Source organism: Solanum stenotomum, chromosome 3 (assembly GCF_019186545.1).
Source record: "Solanum stenotomum isolate F172 chromosome 3, ASM1918654v1, whole genome shotgun sequence".
Lineage (NCBI taxonomy): Eukaryota > Viridiplantae > Streptophyta > Magnoliopsida > Solanales > Solanaceae > Solanum > Solanum stenotomum.
In genome coordinates, this window is record NC_064284.1 from 12,613,654 (window position 1) to 12,626,026 (window position 12,373).

Genomic DNA, 12,373 nt, shown 5'->3' on the forward strand with positions numbered 1-12,373 from the left:
CCCCCCCCCCCCCCCCCAAAATCCATTTTTGTTTTCTATTTGGATCTTGTCCACCATTTTATTTTATTTTTCTTTTCAATTTATGACAAACAAGAGAACAAATAGGAGGAAAATAATGATGTATTTATATAGAAATAATTAGTTCAATAAAAAGATGACTCAATTAATTCACAAATATGTACGAACATTACATTATTTTCTTTTGTGTGTACCCCTAATTCAAAATAAAAGAATAAAAATAATCATTTCTCTTATCCTCACCTTCATCCCACCATAACAATAATACAAATTAAAAGAATACAAACATGTGAGTTCATTTCAAGTTTGAGTCTCAGATATCTTAATTAAGAATAAGAGATTTAAAAAGAAATAAAAGAGAAAATGAACAAGACATTTGAATAATTGATAGAAAATTTTATATTAATGAAAATAATATTTTTTTAGATGGACAATTAGTCGGGGTGAGTATGGATTTTAGTAAGATCCCCATTTATGAAGTTGGGTTACATTATAATAAATTGGAGGTTGATTTAAAATAAGTCAATGGGAAGATATCATGAAATTAATTATTTTTCAATATTATTTTCAAGTGTGTCGAATCAAAATATGAACCATATGTGGTTTTATATGTATAAAAAAAAGTTCTTAAAGCAATATAATAAATAAAGATTTAATAATTTTACTTTAAGGGATTAAAAATAAGGGCAAATATAAGCCAAAGGATTAACATCAAAAGTATTTTTGAGCCAAAGGGTGAACGTCAATGTTTCTTAGAGGCGAAAGGTGGATGAAGGATAATTTGGTACCAATTCAAATACTTGTGGGACATTTTAGATCCTTCTCCGTATATTATATATTGATGATGCCTTATGATGCAGATATATAGCTTTGAGGCTGCCCAATACAAACTAAAGATCCATCATAATTCATATCCATGGAGTTTGCAACCCTCTCCTGCAGTGCAACAATTAACGCAAACTTGATAAAGTTTGGCTAATCCAGAAGATGGACAAGTCACATACACAACTTTCCGAGCTATGGGTACATGCATTGGGTTCAGTGCTCTCTCCGAAATAGTAGCAACCCTTATACCTACATAAGGTGGTGCATCTCGTGGGATAAATTATTATTTGTCCTTTTAAAGGGGACACTTTGAAATATTTGTTATCTAGCAATAATTTTCTTCAACTAAACATAATTGATCTTCGATTAATATACACTGTATATATGTTTTAGTTTTGATCTCTATAGACGGTATATATGATTGGACTAAACATAATTGATGTTTGATTCATATAAACTTGCGATTTTGATTTTTCACACTAGCAGAAATTAAAAATTTAATGGAATTGTTAATTTTAAAATATAGAATTTTTTTTAAAAACATATTCAAAAATGAAGATTAATTAATTTGTTAAGACAAACACGATGTTGAAGTCATCATTATCGCTAATTCATACCATTCAATTCAAATATAATCAAATTGGATCAAAATTTATCTTCTCCCCCTCTCTATGGCTTTTCTCGTTCATATATCATATTTTAACTTTCTATTAATTATGTATAGCTATAAGATTGAATTATTCAACCAGATTCTTTTTATAGAACATTAACCCGAGATTTACTAGCGCAGTTACCCTTGAATGTATTTTTTTTCTTATTTATTTTTAATTAATGATTTCATTAGTTTAGGATGAAATTACTCGTTTACATAAATTAAAGATTAATTATGCTTAATCAAAATATACATGAATCAAACCTGAAAATAAACCAATAATACAAACACCGAAATGGTTATTTGCCCATCACTTTATTTTTTGTAATTAAAGTGGATAGAATTACTTTTACAAATAGATATTTGTGAATTAAACAGATTGCCCAATGCAGCGTAAATTGGATAACCCTGTATGAAGAGTGATACAACCTACAAAAATAAAATAATATCTCTTTCATACGGAATTATTGTATTGTATCTAGTTGAAGGACAATAATGGAGAGTCCAGCATCAAAATGGACACTTTTTGAATCCTGAATATAAAGAAGGACCCTCTCTAAAAGTACACACTAAAACAGACAAGTCACCCATTATGGACGAACTACAACTATCATTTTTAACATAGTAGCCCCCGTTAACTCCAAATTTATCCAAACCAATATTACACAAATCATTTTGTTAATCCCTAACGTAAATCAATATCTCTTTCGCGATTCGTGGAAGATTAGATTTTCATAGTCATTTTTTAAAAGTAAACCTTTAACTACGGTTAAGACACTTTTAAGTTAAATTTAATTTGAACCCTTATATTAATTTTTATTTATTTAAAATAGATAAATGTCAATCATCCTGATATGAATTTGAAAAAATGAATGAGAAATATGATTCAATTAAGGCCACGTTTTAATCATGACTAAAATAAGATACAGTATATTTTCATATATATTTCTTTCAAAAGAAAATTGATAATCCTTCGTTTCTAGCAATAAATTTCCTCAACCACAAATATATTAAAGATAACTACGGCATAGAAACAAAAATTTCTAGTAGAAAACAAAGAAGAATTTTATGTTAGCGGAAGGATCCAAATTTGTATACTTCAATATGAAATTAAAAAAACTTCATTGAACATCAAAATAATAATAATAATCATAAACTCTTCAATTTTTGTATTCCTAGCTTCTTGAATTAAATTGTTTACATATTCAACAATTATATAGATGTAAAAATTATTTCTCTATCAATTCTCTTTATATCATGCATGGTTTGAGATATATCAAAGGATAAAAGTAATATATGTAAATTATCTCACTTGATTAAGTTTTCTATCTGAATTAGTGAAAATGTAAGTTTTTAACCTTCTTATCTGAACTATCCTTAATGATTAGCAAAAACATGCCTAGACATGACAAGACAAAATATTTATCTAAAAATCCTTTTAGATAAGGTTATTCATAAAATCTTCGTCCACTTATCATATATAAAAATCGCTCTATGCAATCCTAATAGAATTTGACTCCCCTCCAGTGGGAGTTTTCTCCCGTGATACCCCTTATTAATGGACTAAATTCATTTTGCTAACCCAATTGATATTAACTATGATTAATGTTATATGTATATGGATTTAGTTAATAAAATGCATCTGGTTCATTAAAGAATTATAAAGACAGTTGGCATTCATTTAGGATAAGAATTATGGATGATCTCTTTCTCTTATTCAGATAATTAGTAATTACACATAACACACAACTTTGATGCCCACACATTATAGTGATTAGCTTGTCATTATGTGTGCATGCTTTTATTCCATACATTAATTAAAAACTACAACGCATATTATTGATGCCTTATGCTGTGGACATATATGGCTTGGGTTCATCACTTTCTCCTTCACATACAAACTTGCCATTTTTACCGAAATAGTAGCAACCCTTGTACCCTGTGCAGCATGTGGTACATCCGGTGGGATAAATTAGCGATTTTCCTTCTGAACGAGGACATCTTGAATAGGCAATATTTGTATCACAATTTAGGGGGCAAGCATTTGGGTTTTTTGGGTCAGATTCTCCTTCGCAAATAAATCTCCCAAAAGCACTATAATAATTACAACCCTTATAGCCTGAGCAACAATTGATGCATATGGGATTTGTCGGACTTCCTTCTGAACGTGGGCATATCCCAAAGCCAAGATTACCACATTCTTTAGTACAACCCAAAGCATCAACATATAGAAACATTCCTACAACAAATATATATTAAGTAAAAAACATAAAACTACTTGTGTATGTATAAATCAAGAATTTTTTTTTATTTTTTTTTTTTTAAAAAAGAGTAGAGGAAAATCTTACCAAGAACAATTAGTAGGTAAGCAACGAAACTAACTTCGTTGTGAACAGCCATTATGGATAATTAATTAGTAACTTATTTTCTTTTAATTTTGGGGTGAAGAGTGTCTGTCCTCCTCTACCTATTTATAGCAAACGAGTGATAAAAAAGATAGCAAAATAAAACTTTTTTTTTCTTCATATTAGTATATATTATTTTTATTAATTGATAAAAAAAAAAAGAAGAAGATGTGCTTGCTAGTATAATTAGTTTGGCAATGTACTTACGCTTGCTACTTCTTTATTACTCTCTCCATCCGATCTTTACTTGTTCACTATACTAGAAGTAGATACTTGAAAATTTTTATGTCTATTTTATCCTTGCTATTAGAGACTATTTAATATCAAATATATTTTTCAAAGCATTAAATTTAATATATTCAAAAAGTGCTATAGTAATATCATTCTTATTATTTATTGTTTCTGAGTGTGGGTGTTATATATATATAGTGGACATTTATGACGGAGGAGTGGAAAGCTTAACTTTTCCTGGTTGCTATCTTTAATTTCTCCTATTCAGCAAGCTGTACTGACCCCGACTTGCATGGTTTTTTGAAAGTATTGTCATCCAGCAACAATTTCTTAGTCCACGTGATAATTAAGTTGGAACTCTATTATTGCACACGGAAAAATAATAAAAATATCCTTGAATTATCTGTAAAAGGCTTAAATAGATCTCTTATTCATTTTTTTGGTTAAAAAATACCTTTTAATTCACCTTTTGAATCTACTTTTATCCTTTAAACTAGAGCCGTGAAAACGGGTTTAGCTCATGGGGCCGGCACAATCCAATTCGTTATTGGGGTAGAGTTGTGATAGGATTTTTCAAGCCCATTTAAAACTAAGGCTTATAAGCCCGGCTCATATAAACCCTTAGCCCTTGAGGCTTAATAGGGGTCATGCCAGGATCGGTCCTTGGGCCAAAACTTTTTATTTAATGGTAACTTACAATAATCTTATTAGTATATAATCTAATTACTTAAATACACGTTATGTTGTAATATGATGAATCTTACCAGATTTTGGTACGTCCAGATACATGTATCTTAGAATATATGAACTCAAAATTAGGTTAATTTGTTCTAGATACACTCTATACAAGTAGATTCGCATGTATCTAGGATACATAGACAAATCTCGCGCCCTCACATCTCTCACATCTTGCTTGTCACTCTCTTATCTCGCTCGCGTGTCTGATATGCAAGATACATGCTATTTACACTAGATTTTTTGCTAGTGTTATTGAAACAACACCATTGATTGCTATATTTAATTTGAAAATCTTCTCATTTTCTTGATGTTAGAGAATTATAAGTTTGAAAAGAAAAAAATGAAAAAAGAAGGGCTAGTCCACTCCAGCCCTCGTCCCTTCTAGGATTGAGCATTTTCAGGCCTTACCAAATGAAGGGTCAATCCGTCCTAGCCCTTCAAATTCATTGGTCCGCCTGGGTGGGGCTGGACCGACCCTTTTCGACAACTCTACTTCAAACTAACAACCCATTTTTATTTATTTATTATTATTATTATTATTAGGTGACGTCTCCTATTGGATAAAAATTAATCCCCAACTCATCAATTTTTTTCCAATCTGCCCCAACCCAATCCCACAGCCCCATGAATATTATTGGATGTTTCCAACCTGAATGCTTAGTCTAATATGAAACAAGGAGGGGAGGCTGGGGGTGTACTGTTCCAATGATAACCAAAACTCTAAGATCAATCACGTGAATTTTTTTTAATATATAAAATCAATAAATTAAGCCGTAAGCCCTTTGCTAAAAATTTGGGTCGAGAAAGATTTGATGGGTCGAAAATTAATTTTTTACCCAATAGGAAGATGTCACCTAATAAAAAATAAGAATAACAATAATTTAAAAAAGGGTTGTTAGATTGAGGGATATTTGTAATCAAATAAATGAATGAGGGGTATATTTAAATATTTTCAAATAGTCTAGGGGTATTTTTAGCCCTTTTTACTATTGCATATATAGGTTTAGGGTATAACAATTTTAGTCCCTGTGTTTTGGAATATATTCTAGTTTTAGTCATGTATAAGTAATTCGATTAATCATAATTAATTTACGATTAATATAAATATGTAATTTTGATTTTTCACACTAATGAAAGTTAAAAAAATTAACGAAAACATTAATTTTAAAATATAGAAAATTTAAAGAAAAAATCAAAAGTAAAGATTAATTTATAAAAAAGCTAGTCTCGATTGACAAACACAATCCCCTCTGTTTTAATGGGTTTTCTAGCTGTTCATATATGTTATTTTAGGAAAAAACTTATTCACACCAGGTGTTTACATTAAATTAATGCAATTTTCATTATTATGTGATTTAATGAAGTAAAACACATGCTTTAATTAATTAAGTTTAAATAAAATGAACTATAAATTTAAACACATGACATACATGTATTGGATTGGTGTAAACACCCGGTGCAGATAAGTTTCACCCGATATTTTAAGTACTTTCTGCTAATTCTTATATCTAAATAAAAGAATTCTTAGAAGGATTGAATTCAACCACAAGAAAAAATAAAAACTTATATTTATAAAAATAAAAACACGACCCTCTCTCTTTTACCTTGAAATTCTGAAGAAGTTAGAGCCGTATGACCCATTAAGCGCATTTACCCTTGGATGTATTTTTCTTTTTCACTTTTCTTATTTATTTTTAATTAATAATTCTCATTAGTTTGAGAATTAAAATCCCACATTTATTTAAATTGGAGACTATTATACAAAGATGAAAATCGAAATAAACCAATAATACAAAGATTGAATCCGGTCAACAAATTGTGCCAAAAACAATGTTATCAGATTATTGCTATTGATTTATTGGGTTAATGGATTTTTAATGATTTTATAAAAAAAAAATTATTGGGTTATCGATTTGATTTCGGTATTTAGTATTGAGTTATTGGGTAACTGGATAACCCATTAAAACAATAGTAATTTACTACTTTACCCTTCATAAATATCAAACATTAGTAATTTAACAATACTAAACATTATATCAGTGTTCGACACTACAGTCTTCACACAAAAAATTTCATATTATGTTGGCTGTAACATTAATTATAGCATTCGTACTACATCTGTTCTTATTGATGCAATTTTCTCATTATTTTCGTGTTTCACTATATCAGAGTATTTACAACTGATTTGTTTGTTTCACTTATCACATCAAATTATTAGAGAAGTGAGAAGTCATATATTTATTTTATGAGCATTTTTCTTATCCAGTAAATCAAAAATTTATTCAAATATTTTATTGATTTTTTTATTAATTTAGCGATTTAAAAATTGAAAATCAAACTAACAATACATAAAACTGAATTGAGTTGACCAAAGCATGACCCGCCACTTTTATTTTTGGGAAAATTGTATATAATAGCAAACTATTAATTCAAATTAAATGCTATACAAATACTTTGATCTAATTGTACCCTATAGCAAACTATTGCTATTTTTGCCACTCTCCTTGGTGGAATCTCGCTCGCCACTCTCGTTTGGTGGTAGTCTCACTCGCCCTCTCTCGTTTTTATACAAACACAAATGTATAAAATGTGTTTGTGTTTGTATAAAGCGAGAGGAAATTGTATATATACATATATTTTCGTTCCTCTCTCTCCCCTCTCTGAGATCTCGCTCACCACCCTCGCCTCTCTCGCTTATACAAACAGAAAACAAAATGTATAAATTGTGCTTCTGTTTGTATAAAGCGAGAGAAAATTGTATATACACATGCAAATACATATATATTCGTCCTATACACTTATAATTATACAATACAAATATTTCCCTGTCCAGTTTTCTTTTGCCTTTCTCTCTTTCTCGTTTTATACATTCACAGATTATACAATTGATTTTTTGTATACAACTGCTTCTATTTGTATAAAGCGAGAGAAAATTGTATATACACATGCAAATACATATATATTCGTCCTATACACTTATAATTATACAATACAAATATTTCCTGCCCAGTTTTCTTTTTCTTTTGCCTTTCTCTCTTTCTCGTTTTATACATACATAGATTATACAATTGATCTTTTATATACAACTGCTTTCTTTTGTATATGTATAGCGAATTATACAACTGCCTTCTTTGTATATGTATAGCGAATTATACAACTATTTTTTTTGTATATGTATAGCAAATTATACATATATATGCTTGTCATGGAGCGCAATTATGCAAACTTTGTTATAACATACAAATATGAATTTTGTGTTTGCTATATGTGAAAGTTTCTCTTTATTTTTTGATTTTTGTGCTTAAATATTAGTGGATGGAAATTATTTTTTCAAATAAATGTTTGTAAATTAAACAAATGGCCCAATCAGAAAATTTTGCAGCCTAAATTGGACTACTGTACATACAAATGTACAATAATATAAGAGAATCTCTTTTTGATATGGAATTATTGTACCTTGTTGAAGGACAATAATGACTGACAAGGAACTAATGGTTATTTCATCGGTTTTTATTTATGTGGGTGAAATTTCATTTTTAGTTATTCCAAAATAAAATGTTAGTAATATTTTTATATTTTTAATTATATTAAATTTTTATTTTTTTTTATTATTAATGAGATGCTCAAATTTCCAAAATATTCTTTTACTTCTCAAGTTTTCTAAAACATTTAAACATTTTAGAAATTCTATACATTGAAACTTTATGTAAGTGTATTTAAGATATACTTTTTAAGAGAAATAATAACTACTCTAATAACTAAAAAAAAGAAATTACATGTAATAAAGTATTTAAATATAAGTCATTTACATATATAAATACATATTTTTTTACTAATATTTGGTGTATCTTATTGATAGTTTATGTTCAGTTTTTATTTATGAGTTTTGACATAGAAAAGTTCCCAAAAATGAGTAGTGATCTCTTTTTTATAATTAAAGGCATGAATTAAAAAAAAAATTCTTTTTTAAATTTTGTAAAGAATTACTATCTTATTGTTTATAGTTTTAGTTTGTCTAATTAAATTTTAATATATTTAATTATTTATAGATATAATTCAAGAGGGGGTCTGAGTGTAGAATCTACATAATTTAGAGGGTGTAAATATTTGGTTCTAAAACATATAGTCTATCTGTAACTATAGGGTCCGTTTGGACATGAAGTTGAAATGTGAAAACCCATCATTTGTGAAGATTATTAAAAGTTTCTCTAACTTTTATATAATGTAGCCAAATGATTGAACAATAATTCATAACCAATGTGTATATGTATTCTTAGGTGTCGCATTAATAAATCATATATTTTTATTTTTATTTTATTGATAAATATTTACGATTACATGCTATAATAACAAACTTTCAAATACATTTAATTTTACAAACATTTATTGGTGCACTCTCCNGAGTGTGAATAGTAGTTCTCCAAATTTGGAGAACTACTATTCACCTCTCTATAAATGGAGAATAGAGAGTAATTTAGAGAGTGGTTGGAGAGCCTTTTCTCTATTTTACTCTCCAAATATAGAGAATGGAGAATAAAATAGAGTGGGGTTGGAGATGGTCTAACCAACAACATACCCCGATAAAAAAACTAAATAATCAATTAAGAAAATGAAACTTTTTCATTCGTATTAAATACACCCATAATATATTCTAGTAAAATATCTCGTATAAGAATTGAGAGATCTGTATTTTTGTTGGAAGGACCATATCATATAGACCTATCTACCGCGTGAGTGACGTGGATATTTTTCATTAGAAGCAAAATATTTATGTCTTAGAAACAATTACAGATGGATAAATCTGATTTTATGTGAGTAAAGAAGAAGCACCCAAATTTTCCTTCTTATCCTCTGCTTTAATTGCAGGACCAATAATGATGTGCAAACGGGACCATTGACGATTATGAATAAGTAAAACGTGCCAATGAAGTATATTTATATCACTACTAAAAAAACAGTGAATACCGACCTAAAATTTTCNTTCAAGGAATACCGACCTCCGGAGGTCGGTATTTCTAGGTCGGTATTCACAGTTTTTTTAGTAGTGTATATTGAAAATGGTATATCCATTCAATTTCACATATTTTAAAAAGGGAAAAGGGTTTGATATATCCCTTAACTTCGTCATTTAGAGCTAATATACCCCTCTTTATGAAAGTGGCTCATATATACCCCTATTTATATACAAATGGCTCACATATACCCTTTTCCTCTAACGAAAATGAAAAAAAATTAATTTTAGTTTAATTTATTATTATTTTTAAAAGAAAAAATATAATCCCATATGAGTATATTTAATCTTCCTCAAACATATTCTTTTTGACTTTTTTTTATTTCAATGACTAATTTAGATTTATTATTTTGATGGTCAAATTTATTTATGTTTCACTAATATTCTTGTAAAACTTATTATAGATGACCAATTTTTTTTTTTAAATACAAAACTTAAATTACAATATAGACAAAAAAAATAGTTTTAAATTATAATAAAGCCACAAAAAAATAGTTTTAAATTTTTTTCTTTACACTAAGGAATGAAAGAAAAAAAATAAAATAAGAATAAGAAACTCAACTAATTATAATCAAAGAAGTCAAAATATAATTTATGTATGAAAAAGATTAAAATATACCTTGAACGTTGCTAGAAGAATTATATATACCCCTAAATAATTTTTAAGAAAATTAAAAGTCAAAAATATAAATTTAAAACTAAAATTTTCACTTCCGTTAAATGAAGGGTATATGTGAGCTCATTTTGTAATGGTAGGGGTATATGTGGGCCGTTTGTATAACGGTAAGGGTATATATGAGTCACTTTCATAACAAGGGGCATATTAGCTCCAAATGACAAAGTTGAGGGGTATATCAGGCCCTTTTTCCTTTTAAAAATATATTATTATATTTCTGTGTATGAATTGTTAAATTAGATTAATTGATAGGAGTCGCCAAGTATTTAACAGTAAAAATGTTTTTGTGCCAAAGTATTAGTTACGAACGTACCCACTTAATTCCACATAATTTAATGGTATACATATTTGGAAATAAATAATTAAAGTGGTGAGCAAAAGTAACATAGACTTCACATCAAGAAAAATATTGTATGTTACCTTTCAAAAAATATTCGTTAGTCGCCTCTTGTGGTGGCAAATGGGCGGGTTGGGTCAATCTAAAATAGGTAATAATTCAACCAACCCATATTTGATATGGGTAAAAATTGATAGGGTAACAAATGGGTTGGGTAAATACTAATTTACCCATATTTTCATGAATAAATAGTACTCTACTTAAGAATTCAACATGAAGAAAATATTTTAGTCTTTTTTTAGATGAAATTAGCAATCCTTATTGTTTCTTCTTCTTGATTATGAAACATGGTAGCTCTCAATTCTCATCTCAGATACATACAAACCACACAAGATACATGACCGCTCTTTATAAATGTCTCTAAAGCCTATAATGACATTGAATTCAATAAAAATTAACTAATGTCGATAAAGGTTTTAATAATTAGCATTCTTTGTTAATGTGCATATTTATTGTCGCTATTGTTTTTGATATTGTAGTGAACTACCAGTGACTACAGGGCGAACACTTTTAAGGGGGCCCGAAGTTGAGCAATCCTTATTGTTTCTTCTTCTTAACTATGAAACATGGTAACTCTCATCTTGCAAACCACACTAGATACATGACAGATGAGGATCCTTTCCACTCTATAAAATAGACGGTCTTATTAGTATAAACAAGTCACAACTCATATACACAAGTGATGAAACATGACCAAGTGTTTATTATTCCTCTTATCTCTATGTTTACTTCCCTTTGTTGCGTTTTCATCAACTTCCCTTGCCAAAATCCTCGTAATTCTAATAGGGAAGTATTAGACACATTTGGTGAATTGTCCTGGTCCTTTTGTTTGTCCAAATTGTGCTCTTAATCAATGTCGACTAGTGTGGGTTGGTTGTGTTAGATGGAAGAAGGCGTTTGACTCTCACCACAAGACAAACGCCTTCTCAAGGACTCTGCTTCCCTCTTAGGGTGTGTTTGGTATGAAGGAAAATGTTTTCCAATTTTCTCATGTTTGGTTGGGTTAAATGTTTTGGAAAATGTTTTCCAAATCAACTCATTTTCCTCAAATTTAAGGAAAATGACTTCCCTTCAAAACTTAAGGAAAACATTTTCCAAAACTCTCTTCCAACTTCCAATTAAAAAAAAATTGTTGAAAAAATCAATTTATTTGGTTCCTACCCTCAAACCAGCCCTCCCAAAAAAATAAAATTTAAAGTTTGTTTTTAAATTCAATATTTTTACCCCACCCTCACCCCTACCCCCATCCCCTACAACCACCCCTCCCAAAAAAATATTAAAAGTTGTTTTTAAAAGATATTTCTAATTTCAATTTTTTATTTTTTTACACCCCCCACCTCCTACCCTCGCCCCCAGCCCCCTATCAGCCCCCCACCCCCTTCAAAAAGAAAAAAATTTAAGTTTGTTTTTAAAAAATATT

The 12,373-nt window shown here is 29.0% G+C and overlaps 2 protein-coding genes across 3 annotated transcripts in view; both read right to left on the bottom strand.

Annotated features, from left to right (window-relative positions):
• LOC125858234 (proteinase inhibitor type-2-like) overlaps nt 1-12,373 on the bottom strand; it is a 219,950-nt gene that overhangs the window by 51,676 nt on the left and 155,901 nt on the right. The window lies entirely within an intron of this gene.
• On the bottom strand, nt 3,176-3,956 carry LOC125858232 (proteinase inhibitor type-2-like). Its single transcript, XM_049537944.1, has 2 exons — nt 3,844-3,956; nt 3,176-3,734 (listed from the first exon to the last, which is right to left on the bottom strand). The coding sequence occupies exons 1-2, from the start codon at nt 3,893-3,895 to the stop codon at nt 3,343-3,345; spliced, it is 444 nt and encodes a 147-aa protein (XP_049393901.1). The 5' UTR covers nt 3,896-3,956; the 3' UTR covers nt 3,176-3,342.